Consider the following 21,731-nt stretch of genomic DNA (forward strand, 5'->3'; position numbering starts at 1 on the left):
TTGCTCCAAATGATCCCATGGAATTTATCAGTTATGAAACACGTTAATTTTGTCTTTGTTTCTTGGTTTGTTTGCTTTTTTGCTTATCTTTTTATAAATTGTTGATGCCCAAGCTGCTGATAAAAGGTATGAAAAACTTGATGGGGCACATGCATCTATTAAATTCTAAGGAGTGTCTCTGTGCAATATTTGTCCCCACTATTAAGATTTTAATTATTATTTTGTGAAAGGAAATGGAATAGTTAGACATCAGTAAATATATTCTTGGTGTCTCATGCGTTGTTGGTAGGACGTTTTCTCAGGTGAAGAGCTAAGTATTTTTTTATATGCCTTCCTTGTTTAGCATATGTAAACATGCATATGAAATTGAAAAAAAATTAGGGAAAACTTGGTAGGTATGAGCTCTAAAGTAATGTCCGTAAATCTTCTTCTTAGATATTTCCAAGGATATGATAAGCGACAACTATCAACATGAAATTATTGTATATGGATCCTGATAACTATTCCACACCCTTTCAAATCTAGTCACAGTTCTCAGTAAGTTGTTCACGCATTAAATAAATAGAGTAGTTTGAAAAGTTGCTTAGTGCCTTAGTTATCTTTTCTATGGTGGGAGCAACTGACAGTACCTTTTTCACTAGTAAGTAAAGCTATTTTCTTCAAGCAAAATTAGTTCTTGTTGAAAAGGATTAATAGATCTTGCATAAATATGTACAATATCTCAGATAAGAGATGTTAGCATTTGAAAATGTAGCAGCTTTTGAGAAGCCAGCTGCAGTACACAAACATGGTTCTTAATATTATGCAGTTTATAGTGTGTATTTAAGGTTCCCTACGTTTCATTACAAAGCACTGTTTATAGGATGTACTGGGGAAAGGGGGTTGATGAGGGTAGTGGAATTTTTGTGTGTTGATTTCAGGTGAGAATTTAATGGTTTAATGGTTACGAATTTTTTAGTCATTTCTAAGATTAAAGAAGGAAGGACTGTGAGGGGGAGTAACTGAAACCAATAGTTTTTTCAGAAGTAGGCTTTAGAAAATTGGAAATTCATCAAGGACATAAGATATAACTACATTTCTAGTTGTGTTTTACCAGTCCTGTAAGGATTTAGGACAGCTTCTTATAGGTGAGAAATTTTATTTAAAATAACCAAATGATTTTTTTCATGGCACATTTGGTTTTCTATAATCAGTTTGGAGGCAGAATGACATGAAAATAGTATACAGAAGGAGGTATAAAACACATCGTGTAGGAAAGGACAAAAATTATGAAAGAACCAAAGGAAAACAGAAGTAGAGAAGGAAATGAGAGAGATACTGGTTCTTTCCATGCAGTTTGCAAATTAACCTGTAGACAAATGAACAGAACCCTAGGAAAGAAAGCAGGGTTTATGTCATATTGGCTTTGCAGCTACAGCACATAGCAAACCACTGCTGATTAAGAAATTATGAAGAAAAGTTTGTGGGTTTTTGTTGTTGTTGTTGTTGTTTTAAAGCAAATTAGGAATTTTCATTTCATTAAAACTGAAGTACATTGAAAACTTGCCCAAGCAGCTGTTTGAAGCTTTCAATATTTTAGAAAGAAAGATTTTGTTTCTAAGCTCTATTATTATTATGTCTAGTATTGAGCTTTCAAGCTATCTTCATGTGGGCATACTCAAGTAATTGTTTCTTTTGTGTAGCTATGCTCATCAAGTCAATGGGATTGTTAGAGCTGAACAAGGTGAATCACATACAAAGTGGTTGTTGGTATCAATGCCACAATGTTTCATTATTATGTTACATTACCTGCTATTTCTCAAGTGTATTGCTGGCTTACAGTATAATATATATCCTGTAGTAACATTGACGATAAATAGTTTCTACTTAAAGTAATAGCAGCTTGAAGCAAATGCTGAAACTTGAATAATAATCCCCAGTTTTTCTGTCTGCCTGAAAAAAAATATCTTTGTTGTTATCTTGATCTATTTTTTCCTTGATCCTGAAGCAAAGAAATAATGTCATGTTTTTGCTAGCAATGTCTTTGCTACACAGTGTGAACACTGAACTTGTCCTTCTCCTTTGTATTGTAGATACAATATGTGACACTAAGCATGCAGAAATCACACTGGGCTGACCGTCTATTAAAGCATGGGATGTAAATTATTCCTATTTCCTTAAGAGCATGAAAGAAATATTTCACTGATTTCATTTCTGAATCCACCAGCAAAAGAAAAAGTTGAGGAAGTAAAAACTTTTATTCGGATGCAGGTAGATTGCAGGTAGATTTAGTAGTGATCAAAGGCGATGTAAACCTTCTGGGAAAGAAAAAAGGGGGGGGGGGGAGGACTTGTATTAAAAATCCAGAATATTCTGTTTATATATTTGAATACAGCAGAATGTTTTTTCTTGTAAATTTCTATTTTTAGCAATTGTTGCTGACTTGATTGAAATTGCAAAAATTGAACTTCTGGCTATCTCATCTTCAAAAGTGACAGCTTTCACGTTTCTCTCATTTAGAAATTATCACAATTTCATAAAAGTTTTCATTGTTTATTTGACTTAGACATCATCAGTAAGCTGCCTTTTTTCTTTTTTCTTTTTTTAATTGCTAAATTTGCAGATTTTAGACAGTGTGTTTTCTCCAAGTTGATTTTTTTTACTGAATATTTGAATGTTAAAGTACAGAAAAAATTGCTATTTGCTATTTTAGCAAGTCTCTATTTAGAATCAGACCTTTACACAGATTTCTTCAGACATTCTGTATCCTTTAGTAGAAGATAAGTTTTCCTCTCTGCTAATAAGGTGCATTTGTTATCATGCTAAGTCTTATGCAGAAAAATTAGGTTCTCTGACATCTACTTGCACCAGAAATCAAATATGAAGCATAGTACTCTGACTTTCAACTTCTGCAAGACTCTAGATGGTACCAGTATAAGAGACTATTCCAGTTTCTGTTGCTGCTGTTACTGCTGCATGCTAGGTGTAGCGGTAAAGTTGATGTTATGGGATGGATAATTTAAAGGGCAGAGACCACCATAGCACAGATGGATAAACTGAAGGGCAGAGTACTGAAGTAAAAGTACAGAGTACTTCAGTACAGGCAGCAGTATGACCTTTCTTGTATATTTCAGATCTGTTAGCCATAGTGTAACACCCCTCACAAGAACTATAGTAGTGGTGATCTCTCTTGGCAGTTTCTGGAGCTCTTGCTGAAAGTTCCTTCAGATTGTTTTCAAACACAACTTCAGCTGGTATTACAAAACTCCAACCTGCATTTAATTTTCTAAGTATTCTTTTTAAACTGCCTTTCCCAGTTGTACTTTTCTTAATGTTTGGCGTTTGGCACTACTAGAGCCTTTTGGTTGAGAGATGGAATTGGTACTATGAAGCTGTTGGTCTCCTTCCTCCCTTAGAGGGAGCAAACCTATTATAAGGACAGCTCTCAGGGATGTGCTCAGGGGATCATTTTCAGTGCAGATCTTGGTAACAGCACACAGCCCCTTACCAAAAAGGCTAAGCACAAGCTTGACTTTAACCACATAAATAGTCTTATGAGACAATTATGTGCTTAAAGAGTTTGCTGCATATGAGTTAGAAATATTAAATTTTATAGGGAAAGAAATGGATCTTTGAATAAGACAACAATGGGAACAGGCAGATGTGGAGCTGTGGTGATAAAACTCCCTGCTACAGACAAGAACACTCTTCTAATTCTGACCACTATTTCTGAGGGAACCAACCTAACAGTACAATTAGCTGCACAGACTGGAGAAGCTGCAGCAGTGGAAGTTTGCAACCTAATATGCTAGTCCATGAATGATTAAATCTTCAGAATGCACAAGGCCACCACAGGTCTAGAAAAAAAATGTTAGATTTAAAATCTACTTTTTAAGCAATTACAGTAGTTATCTATGTTAAATTATGCTCACTAAGTTTTTACTTCTGCACTCTGCGTACTAGTGTTTAAGCTCAACTGCTTGGAATATCCAACAGAAAAAATCATAAAGGAAACAAAAAGAATCAGTAGTCAAATCTATACATCCACAAATACAATTTTACAATTTACTGCTATGGGGAAAAAACAAACATACATACATTTTAACAGTATATTCTAATAGCATATGGCCACATGTCTGAGATCAGTTTACTTATTTAGTCTGGTGATTGACAGATGCATTTGGTAGCTTCTTGTACATTTTATAAGGCAAGAAAGTAAGGCTAAATCTCGCTGATATGACTACTGCTGACTTGCCTATGTCCTCTGCTAAAGTTCTTATTAATTTTTCCTCTTTTGCTTCTAACTTAGGAAATCTGCAATGGCTTCTAAATTGTATATTATAAACCAAACTGGATTATAAACCAAAATCTTTGGAACAGATGCTGTTTTCTCAGTGAATCCCTTCTGTGCTTCTAAAATTAGTATTGTCAATCAAACCAACAGGTGGTGTATGGTTACATAGAGTGGGTCCCCTCTCACAGGATACTTTCTTTTAGGAAACCAATCAGAATTGTCACTGGTATGGTGATGTAGACCTGTCAGCAGAGCTGGGGTATATAAAGTAAAACAACCATGTTAGCACTTCTGAGCAGTCGTGCATTCCCCACCTCGCCTCGGGTGTAGGGATTGCAAAAACAAAACTACACTGTCAAGACTGTGTAGTTTTGTTTTTATGGTTAGAGGCTCTAAAATTCTCATGCTGGGATTGTCTAAAAAAACCTTACTCTGGATAAGGACGTCGTTCAAGAAGATTTCGTTGGGCTTAGCCCACTCCTACAGGCACTTTGAGAGATCAGGTTAGTAACACATTTCTCCTAATGTAACAAATATTTTATCAGTCAATAAGCCTAATGTGGTCTATTATCTATGTTTGCTCTTATGGGGTATAGACTTCAGACTATGGACATGGATCAAATAAATTGTCTAAAAAGATTATGTTTTAAATTTCAGGGGGTAAATTTTGATAATGCTCAGTAAAAAGGTTTTTACAGTATATTGTTAAAGTTGGTTTAAATTAAGGTTTGAAAACTGCATGGAAACATCTGCTTAAATTAAAAACTCCTTTCTGGTCTGAGTGTTCAAGGTTATGCCATCAAGAGATAAACTGAGAAGCTCCAAGAATAGCTCTGATAAAATGCATATGGTATCAGCTAAGCACTGATGACTTTTTAAGGGAATCAACTGCTAAGGTATCAATTACATGGCAGCTCTGGAACACTTGTCTGTTGTCATTCATATCTGGGAAGGTTATTTCTGGAACATGACATTTCAGATGCATACTTTCAATCCTAATTGTATGAAAAGCCTTATAAGATCAGATCTTCATCACCAAAATTTGCCTAGACAATGAAATACATAAATTTTATGTGAACTCAATGACAATTATGCTTAAATGATTTCTAATCTATTCTAATGTCTTCAAATTTATGTATAAGCTTTCATAATGTTTATTTATATTGTAAGCCAATTTCCATGTATTTTAGCTGAGGTTCAAAACCTACAGTTGTAACTGAAGTAGATCTCAGTGAATTATATGTGAGAGGTATTTTTTTTTTCACCTTCCTTTCAGAAAACTGCTGTTGTGCTAGGACAAACTGTTGGCCATTTCTGTCTAATTTGAACACATTTTCTCCCATGAAGCTGAGAAGTTTGATAGGAGTCTGTTTTCTGTCAAGCTTGAACAAGCATCCAGATAACTAGTAGGGGCAATAAAAAGCAGGTCTAAATCCCAAAATTATATCCACTGATTTCAGTGAGAGAACTTGTCATGAAGAATTTTCACACCTTTGAAAAGCAGCATAAATGTGGCTTGTTGTGAAAGGAACTTCACCTTCTCATTAATCTTGAAATCTGGAACTGTCACAGAATCAGGCAGAAAAGTCAAAGTAAACACCAGTAAATGTGTGGGATTAATTTGAAAAGATAATGAGGTTAATCCTTTTTAGTAAAACACGATATGCTCAGAGGAGTATTTTTTTTTTTAATGAGAAAAAAAGTAACTTAGATACATGATATTATTAAGATACTAGCTAAGTTTTAAAAAACTGAAAATTTAAAACCTTGAGTTTAACATCACTGAATAAATATATTCGTGCAAATGTAAAATACTTCTGATAGAAACTTTTTTCAGTAGCAGTATGCTATTTCAAAGTAGGATCTAGTGGCATAAGAGAAGGCAAACTATTTTTCTTTCAGATTTCACATAGCTCTGCAGTTGTTCAAACCATCAGTGTCAGTGGCTACCTTATACCCTAGCTCACATTTCGAAGGTGGTTGTCTCCCCATATTCAAAATTCCACTGAGATACTCTCTAAGAAAGAATAGTTTTATCTGTATCTGTAATGCCAGTATGGTTCTGTGTAAAATGAAATTATTAATTCCTTACAGGCTGCATTTCAAAGAGAGCCTGCTGGCAACTTTTAATTATTAAAAGCCAAAATAGATTTTAGACCTTCACATGTTAAGTTGCTGCTTACTGACCTAGTTCTCTTCCCACTGCAGAATGCAAATAATTTACACTAACAAAATATTTTCAGATCATATCAAAGAACTTTTACATAGAGATTGTTTTCTCTTTTGATAAAGGAGAATAATGGAGAAATAGAGACTAGATGACCTTCACAAGGTCACACAATGATTCAGGCAGAACTTCTGCAACACATTTGTAATGCCAATTCACAGCTTTACTAAATATAAGTTTCACATCCAGCTCAGCTAAGCGTGCCCTAAGATTAACTTGCTATACAACTTTTCAAAACCTACATTTTCCCCTTTCACCAGGTCAATGTGATTTAAAACTCTTAAGAGTGATATATTATGAGTACAGACATTCCTAATATCTAGCCAGAAGAATGTGTGCATAGTAGTAATATGACCAGTAATATCTAATTATGTTTTTGTTGCTTTCAGAGTGCCTGTAAAGATGACGACAAAAGCACCAACATTTACGCAGCCGTTACAAAGTGTTGTGGCACTGGAGGGTAGTGCTGCAACCTTTGAGGCTCATATTAGTGGTAAGGTTTTGCTTCATTCTTGCAAGATTAATTTTTATTATTATTGTGATTGATAACATTTATGCTGTGGAAGACAAATGAAAACACTTATCATAGCTCATAATCTGAATGGGTAAAGATCAGCTGAAATATGTTGAAATATGAATGCATCCCCTCAGAGGTTGTGAGGTGCTGTCAGGTTTCCACAAACATACTGTACAAAATTACAATGGTTTCCAGTCAATAGCCAATCATCCTGCCAATGAGGCTGGTATTCCAAGTTCTCATGTATGTTACAGTTGTCAAAACTGGGGGAAAATAGCATAAAAAATGTATATACAGAAAAATGGATACTGTTCAAATCAGGGCCATTCATATCAGTGCAGAGAGTAGTCTTATTTGGGTGATAATGAGAAACCAGGGTGCAAAAGTGAGGGCAAGTGCCAGTTCTTCATTGACCTAGTGCTAAGCCTCATTTTGGTTAAGGCATGCTTCTCCTTCTGTGTCCTTAAATTTAGTTAATTTCAGAGTTCTGACAGGTTAGAAGCACAAAATCTAGGTTCACATGGCCAATGAAGAGAGTAGCAAACTCTAATTTGCTAGGCAGTAGAGTTTTATATTGATCATGATAGTACAATGCTGGATTAATATTATCTAAGTTGTTATCGCAATTTGAAGATGCACCATCACTTTATAGGATAATTCTTTTTGCCAATCCCCACAAAATGAAAACACCTTAGCATGTGGAAAAAACAAACAAACATGCAAACCCTGAGACAACATTACCAGATAACCGACACGGTGTTCTAAGTGTGTCTCTGACCTCAGCAATGACTAAGTAAAAAAGGCACATGTTCTTGCTGGGGAATTATACTGTCTTACAGGCATTAGCAATGTGATGATCCACATACCATAAAACACTCTTCTGAGTCTGGAACTACACAGATGCTCTGTGACAGGTGCAAACACATGATCTGTCCAAACTATAAACCACTGACATCTATGGTCCACTATGATTCATCACTTGGACCCTTTGGCCAGCACTGGTTCGCACAAGGTGTTTGAACACCTACATTTTCTGAAGACTAAATCTTTGATATTTTTTCATGTCATTTTTTTGCTGTTTGGTCCTCTATCCTTCAGTTAATTGTCTCTCTTGTTGTCTGTACATTTATATGAAAAAGTTTTATCAAATAAATCCATTGTCCATTACAAACAAATACATAAATATGCCATCAGAAACAGTTAGGATGCTAATATTATGGCTCAATGTGTGATTTCAGCTCTTTTCATTTGTGTAATATCATGGAGTACTTAGGGAACTTGATTTTCCTACAGAAGATACTGTATTTTTTCTAACTGTATATACCATATTTACCATATTTTTCTTTTAGTTCCAAATCTCACGTGAGGATATCTCTTATTAGCTCTTACGCACACTGTGGGATTTTGCAATACTTCTGCACAAACAGCATTTACCAAGATTGACGAATTGGACAGTGGTTTAGTTTCTAATGCATAAAAAGTGACAGTTTTCTTTCTTTAACTAATTGCATTAATAATGGGCTACACAGCTTTATTTCTGCTGCATTATTCTGTCCTTCCCATAAGTCATGAATTATTATGAACTTGAAATTCAAACTTTTGGTTTATCTCTGATGACTCATATATAACAGGCAATGTTAAGTATTAATACAGAGCTGCCGTTTGAATGTGGAAAGCCCGGTTAATCTAGGAGTACCATGAAGAGTTTAGCAACTGCCTGAGATGCAGTTTTATGGTCTGTAAGGTGAAACTGTACTGTATTGTATCAGATTGTGCATTAAGTGCCATATTGCAGAATATTGATACCTGATAAAAATACCCAGTCTTTCTCTGTGCACTCAAAAAGTACAGCACCCTCAAGCCCCTTGATTCAGAAGCAGTAAATGCTGGAGCAGCTGGTGCATAATCATAGGGATAGCTCTACTAGGTGAGCAGTGGCTGAGGGGAAATGAGACAGCATGTCACTGTCAAGAAGGTCTGCAGTGCAGCAGGTGTTAGAACTGTGCCCATCCTCATGTCTTCATAGTACTGATCAAGAAGTTCTGCTTATTTGTTTGTTTTGTTTTTGCTGTTTAAAGAATTAATGAGTACTTTTCTTGACTTTCTTTGAACCAATATATTGTTGTATTACCCAATGCAAGCAATCTTTACATTCGACATATTGTTGAAAGCAGTACATATATATGTAGGTTACAGGTTGGCAATTCCCATCACTTACATCATTGTCAGGACAATTTAATAGAATTAAACTTCTTAAACAGTAAAGCTGAGACACTTCATGCTCATATTCTTCTCTTTAGCAATAAATCTCAAAAAACTTAAGTCGTAGTGTAATATGGTATGTACAAAAGTAAATCCCTATTCCATATAAACCAGGCAAAAATAGCAATAATCTGAAGTTGATTGTATCTTTTAGTACCCAAGCTTTGTGGCATTGAACTCAGGTTCAGAGTTTCAAAATAGCTTCTAAATTTGGATCCCTTGAATATGACACTTTGAGAAATCAAAATTGCCTTGTTTTTAAAAAATATTTCCCTTGTTTGATTTACCACACAAACCCCTGTGTTCACTAATCATGATGTCGCATAAAGAAAATAAAAGATATTGGCAATATTTCAAGAAATTCACTACCTTAATTTCTAATCTCCTCTAATATTAGCTGCATTTTCTCATTCAGTGTATGTGAATTTATATTTTACATGTGTGTAAAAATGTTTTTTTACACAAGTAAAACTTTCATCAAGTAAAACTAATCATCTAGTGTGACTACAGTCCTTCCTCAACAGGATTGCCAGAAACTGCAGTCCACTCTTTATTCAAGCAGTTTCCTGAATGCAGTTGCCAGTGCCCTTATCCTAATGTTCTATGTATTTTAAAGTCTTTTCTAAAAAAGAATTTCCTTTACTATTGTGTCACTGGATCATAGATCTGTGCCTATGCCATTGCTGTAACTGTGTATGCATGATCAAGTATTTTGGTGGGTTTGGATGTACGGTATTTCATAGAATCTTAATCTCATTTTCTCTTAGGTTTCCCAGTTCCTGAGGTGAGCTGGTATCGGGATGGCCAGGTTCTCTCTTCTGCAACTCTGCCTGGTGTGCAGATCTCGTTTAGTGATGGCCGCGCTAAACTGGTGATCCCCACCGTGACAGAAGCAAACAGTGGAAGATACACCATACAAGCCACCAATGGATCTGGGCAAGCCACTAGTACTGCTGAGCTACTTGTAACAGGTATCAGGCAGCTAAAAAAAAAAAAGATGTTTGTCTCTGCTAGTAATGTGAGAAAGGGAGCAATAGCAGAAGTGTCACAGGTGATGAAAAAGGTTGGATAATCAGCAAATAAATAAAGATTTTTTCCCTCAAGCAGCCTAGACTTCAGCATATATCCTCAACAAAAATTTATAATAGCATCCTTCACATGTTGACTGTATAATCTTCATTTTGTAAACTCTTAATCAGAATTACAAACATCTGTCCTACCCTACTCATCTGACCTGTCATATTGGTTACATTCAAACCAGTCATAGAAGAAGGATAAAGTTCTGCAGAATGGAGCCCTCAATGATATTTAGAACAGTAACTCACTTATAGAGTCAGACACCCTCTGTGGTTATAATCAATGTACTTCTAATTCTGCAAGCATTTCTAATCATGGACATAATCAGAAATGACAGAAATGTTAAACATATGGAAAAAAGTTAAGGGTGCTTGTGCTTTGGAAAATCAATTTCTAATGTTTTGAATATTTGAGAAGGTCTCTGTCAGTACCACATGAAGGAGAAATAGACCGTGTGCGCTTATAGTAAAGAAAATACCTAGCCCTTATAATTCTTTTAAATGTAAACTATTATTTTCTACTTATTTCTTCAATAAAACTGCAGCTGCAACAGCACCACCAAACTTCTCACAACGACTACAGAGCATGACTGCAAGGCAGGGAAGTCAAGTCCGTCTTGACGTGAGAGTGACTGGAATCCCTACACCTGTGGTGAAGTTTTATCGGGATGGAGTAGAAATTCAAAGCTCCCCCGATTTTCAAATTTTACAAGAAGGAGACCTTTACAGCCTAATAATTGCAGAAGCATATCCTGAAGACTCCGGTACCTATTCAGTAAATGCCACAAATAATGTGGGACGTGCTACTTCAACAGCCGAATTGCTGATTCAAGGTAATTAAACTGAGATTACAAGCCATAAAAGTAAGAGTATTTGTTGTTTTAATGGTACAATATGCACCACTACATCAAAGTTAATTTATAACTTCTTTCTCAAGAGTTAATAATTTCTAATAAAAAAGCATTCTCTGGTGAAATTTGCCAAAGGTTGTTGTCTGAGAATTTAAAAGGATCCTTTATCCAACGTAGGTCTTCTATAATCTGAGGGATATAGACAGTAGAGAGAATCAAGTGTAGAATAGTTTCTGTTGTTCTTGCTTTCTTCAGCATATTTATCAAGGTTATATTTTTAATCTGGCTTTGGTAAAATAGACATATTACCCTACATAACTGTACATGGTCTTGTAAGTAAGCTAGGTAAAATTGACAAACGTTCTTAGAGGAGAATTATAACACTGAATCATTCTACCCAGAGAAGCCTCTCTTGGATTTCATCTTTGTTAGACTTCCAAATTGCCTGTATAGTCATTTGGGGTCCAGAACTGATTTTGAAGAATCTGCAATAGATGTATTTTTATTTATGTACGTTCTAATGACATAGTAATGCAGAAAGACAAATATTTTGACTCTTGTCACAATTATCATTATGTGGCTATTGCAGGAAAAACAGATGACTGCTTTATTCTTTCTCCATTGTTTATATACATTTTTATATAAGTTAAACTGACCGTTCATTTATTTCTGCAAATATTTATTGTTGCCATATGCAATTCTCCTGACCATATTTTCTCTTCCAAAAGGTGAGGAAGAAGCCGTTCCTGCTAAAAAGACAAAGACAATCGTTTCGACTGCTCAGATTTCACAAACAAGACAAGCCAGAATCGAAAAGGTATACTTTTTAAAAACAAAGGAGGTAAAGCTTAAATATGAATGATTATATCTGCAGTATCTCAGACTTTTTTCTTGGTTTCATTGCAGAAGATTGAAACCCACTTTGATGCCAAATCACTTACAAGTGTTGAAATGGTCATAGAAGGTGCAACAGCCCAACAGCTCCCACACAAAGCACCTCCACGAATGCCTCCCAGACCTACATCAAAATCACCAACCCCACCAATAATTGCTGCAAAAGCTCAAATGGCACGACAGCAATCACCGTCACCTGTAAGACAATCACCATCACCTGTAAGACATGTCAGAGCACCAACACCCTCACCAGTAAGGTAAACCTCATTAATCTTTCAAATAATATTAGGTTTTGAATCAGTTCTACCTACAGCAGAAATGCAGATTGAGAGAAATGAAAATACACTGACTTAATATCAACTATGAATTTATTCTGAGAGATATAAAATGCTGTATTTGACACTGCTACAAAAGAAATATGTACCTCCCTTCTGTAAATTTTCAGTCCCATATGGAAGAAGAAATTTGTTTAGAGAATAAATCCCTTTTGCCTATTTTACATACAACTGAAGTAGCACACACAGCTCCAGGCTCATGATGAAAGAAGAAAACAGTTGGGCAGTTGTCCCTTGATGATTATTTTATACAAACAGAGAAAAGAGCAATAATACTGAGTGGCAAACAGAATGGAAGAATATATCTAAAATGTTATATGTACGGGCTCGTAATGACTGCAGAAATCATGTTTGGAATGTAGGCAAGGTGAATGTGGTTATGGAAAATGAAATCTAGCTCTGCTGTATAAAGTGTCTTGAGGAGGAAGGTGCGTGATTTGAAGAGCAGGACCTGTGATCTGGGAGACCTGGGTAGGTCTATGCTGAGAGACAGGTAAAGAGATAATTGTTTCAGAAGTCCTGTAGTCCCAGCATCCCAAAGCAATATCTCCAAGCTCAGCAGAACCCCATCTAAATTGCCAATACTAGATGTGCTGATGAATTTTGCCCCAGCGAGAATAACTTGCAAGTACAGACAAAAATGAATTGATGCTAACAAGGACTAAAACGCTAGGTGAAAGAGTAACTCAATAGTGCCATCTAGAGTGCATGTGGAACTAGAAGTCCCGTTCTGCTATGCTAGTCAAACCACTCGTAGACCAACATTACTTTCGAAAATGAATCTAAAAGTTAATGTGATGCTGCTGCCCCCTACTGCTGTAATAGTGCAACATTAATGAACGTTATTTGGGAAATGAGACATACATGTATCTCCAAAAAAATGTAAGCTAGACAGCCTGTGAAAGCATTTTGTAAAGGCCTTTTATATCATTCCTATTAGGAAAACAAAGACAGGGGACATAGAGACTAATTATATATTTAGATATTTAAATATATGTGCTTGTGCGAAATGCACTTTGACATTTGCCCTTATTTCAACTTGGAAATCTAAGCTACTGAAATGATGTGTTACAGTGATGAGTAGGAAAAGAATACACATTAAGTATAATTTTAAAAATAGATGTATGTAATTTTCAAGTGTAACACCCCAAAAGCTTAATTTATTACACTACATTAATACTACATCTTGTCATTAGGTCCGTTTCTCCTGCTGGAAGAATCTCCACCTCTCCTATTAGACCAGTGAAATCTCCATCTCCAATCCGTAAAGCACAGGTAGTGACAACAGCTGGGGCTGAAGTCCTTCCTCCTTGGAAGCAGGAAGGATACAGTGCAACTACTGAAGCCCAGGTGAAGGAAACCAGATTATCTACAAGTGCTACCCAAATAAGAACAGAAGAAAGATGGGAGGGGAGATACGGGGTCCAAGAACAAGTTACCTTTAGTGGTGCCACCGCTGGTGAGGTTGCAGCTGGTGCTAAAGAGGTAAAGTCTATTTTTGGAAAGAACATTGTGTTTGCTCTGTGTGTGGACTCACTACTGCTGAATCTGAGAGGCTGTGCATAAAGACTTGGGTGTAACTGCTGTTGAGAGATTCCTGCTGCAAATCTTTGTTTGACTGCAAAGTTCTTTCTATGTATTTGTCTTGTGCTTCTCTTGAGTGTATGCAAAACATGAAGAAATGTCTTTTGATGTGACTAATTTAGGTAAGAAAGGACAGTGAAAAAACAGCAGCTGTTGCTACAGTTGTTGCTGCTGTGGATCAAGCCATGGTGAGAGAGCCAGCTCCAAGTGTTGTAGAACAAACTGCTAAAAGGACAGCAGCGACTGCAGTACATGTTCAGGCTGTTCAGGAACAGGTAGAAGTAGAGCACAGACATTCGATGATTTCCCCTTTATCCCTTCATCCAACATGCAAACAAAGCATGCGAAGAATTAACAAGCCATTACCATAAAAGCATGCATACTCATATAGAGCATCTGGACTGTAAAGGAATGCTTATGGATCACTTATTCCATCACTTCCCTTCATAGCAGGATTGAACTAATTATTCTTAAACTTTTTCTAAGTTTAAGAATGCCTTCTATGAAAGTGATCCTGTATTTTCCCTTATCAGTTATTTTCTAACATTTTTCATACCCTGATGAAGTCTTTCTTCTAATGTCTTATTTATACTTTCCCCACTAGAAATAAAATAATTCTCCCTTAGTATTTTCCCTTCACTTGCATTCCTATCTTCTTTTTCCTTCTTTTCATGATCAATTTGTTAAAACCAAAGCCTTAAAATTAATTTTTTGTTTGTCTGTTACTACAAAAATCAGATGAGAAAGGAGGCAACGGTAGTACTTACCAGTGATAGAGCTACAAAACAAACAGTAATATCAAGATCTAGAGAAGGAATTGTTACTTCACAAGAACAAAGGCACATCTCTCATGAAAAGGTGAATACAGATGTTATCCACAATTCTTATACCCTATCTTATTCGAAAAAAATCAAATATGAAGAAGACAAGCCTATGAACAATGAAAATGACATCCAGTGAAATTATTTTCTCCTTTGATATTTTTCCATTCTTCTAGTTTACATTGCTATCGTTCTCTTGCCCCTCCTTGGTGATGCCTTTCCTTTTTCTAAATTTTATTTCCACAGTTAATGTTTAAGAATGTGATATATAACTTTCTGAAAATTTAACTTAGAAAAAAAGCTATTGTTTATGTTAAATTTTCAATGTTTCTGTTTCTAAGCTTGTAGCCTGTTTTGTTTATTGACAGCACAATGGGTCAAAATAAAGAGGAAAAACTCATTCTGCATTGAAATCTGTTTTGACAATATTAACAAGTGATTTGGGATTCAGGTTATTTTAGCATGTGTTTTATAAGATAAATTGATTTGATGGAATAGCAGCTTTTGCAGAGAAATGTTACATTTGCATTCTGAAATGCTGAAATGTGAGGAAGGAACTGTAACCCATGAGTACTGAGAAACAAAAACCCACCTGGACAGAAAATTACATGCTTGTGTTCAGGTTACTTCTGGACTTCTATGCAAAATGAAACTTACCTAAAACTTACTTTAAATATCCTACACTTTTTCAAAGACTATGATGCAGAACAGTTTTTCTCTGATCCAATTTCTTTTATTACTGCTTTCAGTAGCAAAACAAGCATTTTTTCAATGTTTTATGATTTTTATGTTAAATGCATATACATTTTATAAAAAGGTTGTTTATGTTGTTGGCATTGTTTCCAGACTAGATGATTTTGAAATCCAGATTTGGACATTTTTCCTGTCTTTATTTTGTGCTTTTTTGTTTGTTTGTTTGTTTGTTTTTTCTTTTGTATCCTTTTCCACTTTTACAGAAAATCACTTACCTTATATTTTGAACAATATATAATTTTGAATTCCATATTTGTAAACATCCAGGTAAGAAAAGAACCAGAGAAAACTCCAGTACCCACAGTAATAATTGCCACAGACAAAGCCAAAGAACAAGAAAGAATATCAAGAGCTAGAGAAGAAGTATCTTCCAGACATGAGCAAGTGCACATTGCTCATGAAAAGGTGAGTAAAGATGTTATAGATTTTTATACTCTAACAAGTTTATAATACATCATTCCTCATCAGATGTCCTCTGCTTCTTTATGAAGAGGAAATTACAAAGTGAAAACTTATAAAACAACCTATCCAGTATTGCTGCTCCAGATCTACTGAATTCATATCAGCTCTGTCTGCAGAGGAAGAATGTAGCTGTAGGTCCTGTGAGGATTATAGCTTTTATTGCCAATTTCATTTGGTGATTAATGACCTTTGCTTTTCGTCTGAAGGCAGATTTATGAAGATAATTGTAAAGGTCATCCTATCATGATAGGATAATCCTTATTTATATGTGCAGATTGATTTAATGAAGTTCATTAAAAATTCAGTGTGAGGACTGAATGCACCTGCTAGATCATATTCTGGAACTATTGTTCATTGAAGTAACCAATGAAATAGTTCCATCTACTGATGGACATAAATTAAGTCAATAATACTCATTTTTATTCAAACTTTTTCTGCAAAACATAGCAATAATATAGTACAATTGACTAAGAAGTGGGAAGATTCTTCTGTAATTCACACACAGATTAATGCAATATACTAATGGTTTTGAATAGACTTGGTTCAGCTAGCATGTAAGATAGGCTACAACTGGGACTGTACAAAGGAATTATTCCATTTCAGCAGTAATGTTTTCTTATTGATATACATTCTGAAATCTTGTCCCAATTTCATGAAAAACTGTAATTTTGATGACAGACATTATTGATTACTATTATTTTTCTTTACCATAAAAACTAGATAAGAAAGGAAGATGTGAAACCTTCTGTACCTAAGGTAGTAATTACCACTGATAAACCTAAAACACCGGCCATAATATCGAAAAGTAAAGAAGGAATTGCTACCAAACAAGAACAAGTGAGCATAACCCATGAAAAGGTGAATAGCACTATAAAAACCTTATTTGTTTTGTTATCCTCTAGTCTTTGCAAATAGTTTCTTTCCCTAAACAAATACTAACTATACATTTACATCTCATTTTTTTCTAAGATTTATTCCACTTACAAACTTCTGGGATTGCCGTTAATTAGATTATATAATTCCACCTCAAATGTCTTCATTAATAGGATGCCCATAATTATTTTTGACTGACTGACTCCTGAATTTTAACTTTTTTTTTTTTTTTTTTTTTAAATCATGACTTTTACTTAAATAGGTGTCAGGGAGTAACAATACTTATCAGTATACATTTAATACAGAGCTGTCTGCACTGCACAAGGTTATAACCCCTTAATTCACCTTCCCTGTTCCCATTCCAAAAATGTTTTTCCATTGTTCAAGTATCTTTCAAGATAACTGAAACTTTTATTTCTGCTGTAATAATTAGATTAAAAAGGAAGCTAAGAAAACTACTGTAGTTCCGAAAATAATTGCCACTGATAAAACCAGTGCACCAGTCACAGTGTCCAGAACTAGAGAAGAAATTACAGCCAAGAAAGAACAAATTCATCTAGCTTATGATCAGGTGAATACAGCTGTTGCAGATGTGAAATGCGCTGTTACAACTTGTCTTATCTGCAAAACTCACCTTTTAAGATCTACTTGAGTACAATAGAATGTATTTAAATTAATTCTTGGTAATATGCCTGTTAGGTGGGTTGATGTCAAGTAATAGAATCAGTGTGATTAAATAAGTTTCTAGTGATACCAAGATTAATGCCTCACCTACATTCAGGTGAGGCATCATTCATGACTACATTCAGATATCTCTGTGAAAGCTTACTGACTACCAAAGTCTTTCAAGTAGTGTTTACTTGTCCAAATTTCTGACTCAGCAATCTTTTTTTCTACAAGCAGATTCCTTGCAAATTTATGGTTGTCAGATGAAACAACTTATCTATATTAAGGCTGGGATTGTGTTGTTCTTTGTACAATGAAAACTTTAACATCAATTCAGTTCTGTTCAGTTGATTATTTCTGACAGTCAGACATTTGCTGACACTGTTTTATTCCAGTAGGATTACCATAGTAGTAAAGCTTTTCTACTGTAGTATAGCTAGGAACACTTATCTATGGCAGAACACTACAGCTGCAAATAGCTTTTACTTAAAGTCTATCTACTTTGTTAGAAACAGTATGGCACATTCATGCAGTATTGTTATAAAATACAATTTAAAGATCATGGCATTTGAAAATGACTAAAAGGAATTAGAATGCAAACAGATCACAACTAATTGGTAGAAGATGTTTATACCAGCTTAAATTTGGTCCTCAATTCACAACAATTTTGAAATTGGCAGCAAACTGAACTGAGGTCCCTGTTACCTTAACACTAATTAAATAATTAAACAACATGTTTGTAAACAATCATATTTTGGCCTTGTTTAAGTCAATTTATTTTAATGCAATAATAATTTTGAAATCAACATTAGATTATAAATTAGTTGTGGAGGGTTTTTTTTGTCACCCAAAAGGCATATGTTTCATATGCTGTGTTGCTGCAGAGGACATCTGGATCAGTTACAGCAATAATGCAGTAGGACCAATCATCCTAATATCTACTGTTCAATGACTGGACAGAAGTTTGGACCCTGATAACATTGAAGCTGACGTTATTCATCGGTTACTAGAAAAAAAAAAAAAAAGGTCCTGATAAAAGTACATTATTTCCAATTTCTCAGAAAGCATAGATTTCGTTCTTTAGTAAAGTATTTTAAAATAGATTAGCATCTGAATTTACAGATATGCTTGCAGTAGCTATTTCTATAGATATATTCCTTTGTAAATACATTTGCATCAGATGCCAGACATTTCACACATTTTTAGTAGCATCTAACAGTAATATGATGTTGATGAGCATACTGACTTGAAAATTGTGTATACAATTATATAGCTGTTGTACTCACAGACAAGTAGTCATAAATTTGACTAAAGTATTAAAAATGCAATTGCATAGAAATATTGATATGCATAAAGCATTCAAGCATAGTTATGTTCTAAATTTCTGTAGACAGAGCTTGGAAAAATTATGTCTATATTTGAATCTACTGATTCTGAAGTGTATGGGTGAACATATTTGATGTTAGTTATTACTTTTGCACATCTATGTATGGAATGCATTATCTCTGTTTTGAATATACTTTACTGAGCAGTATGTGCCCAGTAAAATACAAGTATTTGCCAAATATGCTAGCTGTTAGTATAATGATGAGTATCTGTATAAATTCTGCCCATGTTATTTGTAGATTGAAGCTGGAAAAAGGGCTGAAGCTGTAGCTACAGTTGTTGCAGCTGTTGATCAGGCACGTGTTAGATCACCCTGGGAACCAGAGCACGCAGATGAAGCTTATGTCAAGCAGAAAGGTTTGGAATACAGCTATAAAGAGCATGCTGTAAGAGAACATGTTTCTGAGGTGCCAGCAGAACATCATGTTGTCACTAAAGAAGTTAAAACTGTCTATGTTCCTCCTGAGAAACATATTTCAGCTGCTGAAAAGAAGGAAGTTCATGTATCAACAGAGGTTAGATTCTTTTTATGTTGCATTCTTTTCCAAAAACTATGTCCTGATTAAATCTGTTTCAGTTTGGAGAACAGCATCACATTCTCAACATTTTCTTTGCTTCATGTAGATTAAAAGAGACACAGAAAGCAAGATAGAGAAAACAATTCATATAGAACACCCGCGACCCCGCACAGCAAGTCCTCACTTCACAGTCTCCAAAATTGCTGTTCCGAAACCAGATCATACATATGAGGTAAGAAGTTGTCCTGGTTTCAGTTAAAACAGAATTAATTTTCTTCCTAGTAGCTGGTGGAATGCTGTGTTTTGGCTTAGGATGAGAAGAGTGCTGATAACACCCCGATGTTTTAATTGTTGCAGAGCAGTGCTTATACCAAGCCAAGGACACCTCAGACTTTTGCTCTGTCCTGCCAACAGGCAGGCTGGGGGTGCAGTAAGAGCTGGGAGGGGACAGACCCAGGACAGGTGACCCAAACTAGCCAAAGGGGTATTCCATACCATCTGACGTCATGCTAAACAATATATAGGGGTGGCTAGCCGGGGGAAGGGGGCCGGACTGCTCGGGGTTAGGCTGGGCATCGGTCAGCGGGTGGTGAGCAATTGCATTGTGCATCACTTGTTTGTACATATTATTATTATTTTCCTATTATCACCATTGTAACATTATTGTTATTATTGTTATTATTATTTTGTTATTATTATTTTCCTGTCTTATTAAACTGTCTTTATCTCAACTCACGGGCTTCACTTTCCATTTCTCTCCCCCGTCCCAGAGAGGGAGGGGGGAGGGTGAGCGAACGGCTGCGTGGTATTTAGCTGCCAGCCGGGTTAAACCACGACAGAAGTGAAAACAGGAGAACAGCATGCTCGTTTATAATAACCACTAGCCACCCATTTTGTTCTTCCTCCAACTCCAGTATGGTACTTTCTCAAGAAGGGTTTTATGTTCTCTACAGTTGTTTTTGTCATCTTCTTTGACTAATAAAGAGTAATGCTGTAAACAAACACACAAACCACTAAAATGCAATGTGTAACTATTACTGGTTTAAACAAGATTATAGCATATTTAAGGATTCTGCCTCAATATTTTGCCTTGCAGTGAAACCATAAACACTTTTCATACAACTTACATTTTTTAGAGCAGAAATATCCCTTTTCAAGATTACTATTTGCATCACTTCACTAGCACATTGATAACAGTGCTTTCTTCTTTGCAGATTACCATGTTCTAAGCTATTTAAAAAAAAAAAATCAGACTGCATTATATGACACTGTTTTTAGTGTTGTGTTTTCCATTCTTCTGACTCCTTCACATAATATTAAAAGTTCACAATTAATTCTCTCATTCAAACAAACCTTTTCTCCTCATCTTGACTTTGAGAATGAGCTTTTTTTTTTTCTCAAACATAATTAAACACTAGAAACTTAAGAAATATCTATAGATTTATGCATGTTTTCCAAATTCATTACACCTGCAATAACATTCCAAAATCTCTTTAGGTATTTTAATGCATGCCATTTATATAATTAGAGGTATAGTTGGATGTAGAATCTATCAAACTGATAAAATGAAAAGCTAAGGCCTAAAGTGAATAAATCTACAGGACTTTTTACAAGTTTTACTTAAGAGTTTCTTGACTGTTCAAAGATCAAATTCTAAAGTAAAAACTGAGAAAATATTTGAATATTAGCCAAATAGTAATAATAATGCAGTCATTTTACATCTCCATTACTCTACTGCTGCAATCCAAACCTTCAAGTTGTTTCTATAGATATAGCTTTTGCAGCATCGACAAAGTAACAAGGGGAGCAACCATTACATATACAACCTGCTGAAGAAATACACTATGCCTTCTCTGGAAATAAGAAAACTACTAACTGCAACCCTTTTTCTTCTATTCTGTAGGTTTCAATAGCAGGGTCTGCCATGGCTACTCTGGAAAAAGAGCTATCAGTTACTTCTGCTGTGCAAAAGATCACCAAGCCTGTGAAACCACCTCAGCTAAAGCCACATGAAGTCAGGATGAAAGTAGAGCCAGTTGCTCCTCCACAGTTCCCCTTTGCAGAGGCTACTGAGGCCTATAAGAGTCATTATGATGTTGAGACTAAAAAAGAGACAGCTGTAAGCATTAAAGGTGAAGCAGCACGGGAAGATCACTTGGTGTTGCGGAAAGAAGGAGAAGCAAAAGTATGTCATTAAGCAAATTTCAATCACTCTGACTTAAATCTTTAAAAA

At 35.3% G+C, this 21,731-nt stretch overlaps 1 protein-coding gene across 1 annotated transcript in view; it reads left to right on the forward strand.

Moving 5' to 3' along the window:
- Positions 1 to 6,902: 6,902 nt before the first annotated feature.
- LOC116490632 (titin-like) overlaps positions 6,903 to 21,731 on the forward strand; it is a 244,166-nt gene continuing 229,337 nt past the window's right edge. Inside the window, 14 exon segments of the mRNA XM_032190013.1 lie at positions 6,903 to 6,993; positions 10,047 to 10,250; positions 10,901 to 11,188; positions 11,935 to 12,023; positions 12,113 to 12,357; positions 13,632 to 13,920; positions 14,142 to 14,294; positions 14,758 to 14,877; positions 15,861 to 15,998; positions 16,776 to 16,913; positions 17,362 to 17,499; positions 19,220 to 19,495; positions 19,605 to 19,730; positions 21,402 to 21,683. Of these exon segments, the coding sequence (XP_032045904.1) occupies positions 6,903 to 6,993; positions 10,047 to 10,250; positions 10,901 to 11,188; positions 11,935 to 12,023; positions 12,113 to 12,357; positions 13,632 to 13,920; positions 14,142 to 14,294; positions 14,758 to 14,877; positions 15,861 to 15,998; positions 16,776 to 16,913; positions 17,362 to 17,499; positions 19,220 to 19,495; positions 19,605 to 19,730; positions 21,402 to 21,683 (2,577 nt within the window).

The sequence above is a fragment of the Aythya fuligula genome, chromosome 6 (assembly GCF_009819795.1).
Source record: "Aythya fuligula isolate bAytFul2 chromosome 6, bAytFul2.pri, whole genome shotgun sequence".
Classification (NCBI taxonomy): Eukaryota; Metazoa; Chordata; class Aves; order Anseriformes; family Anatidae; genus Aythya; species Aythya fuligula.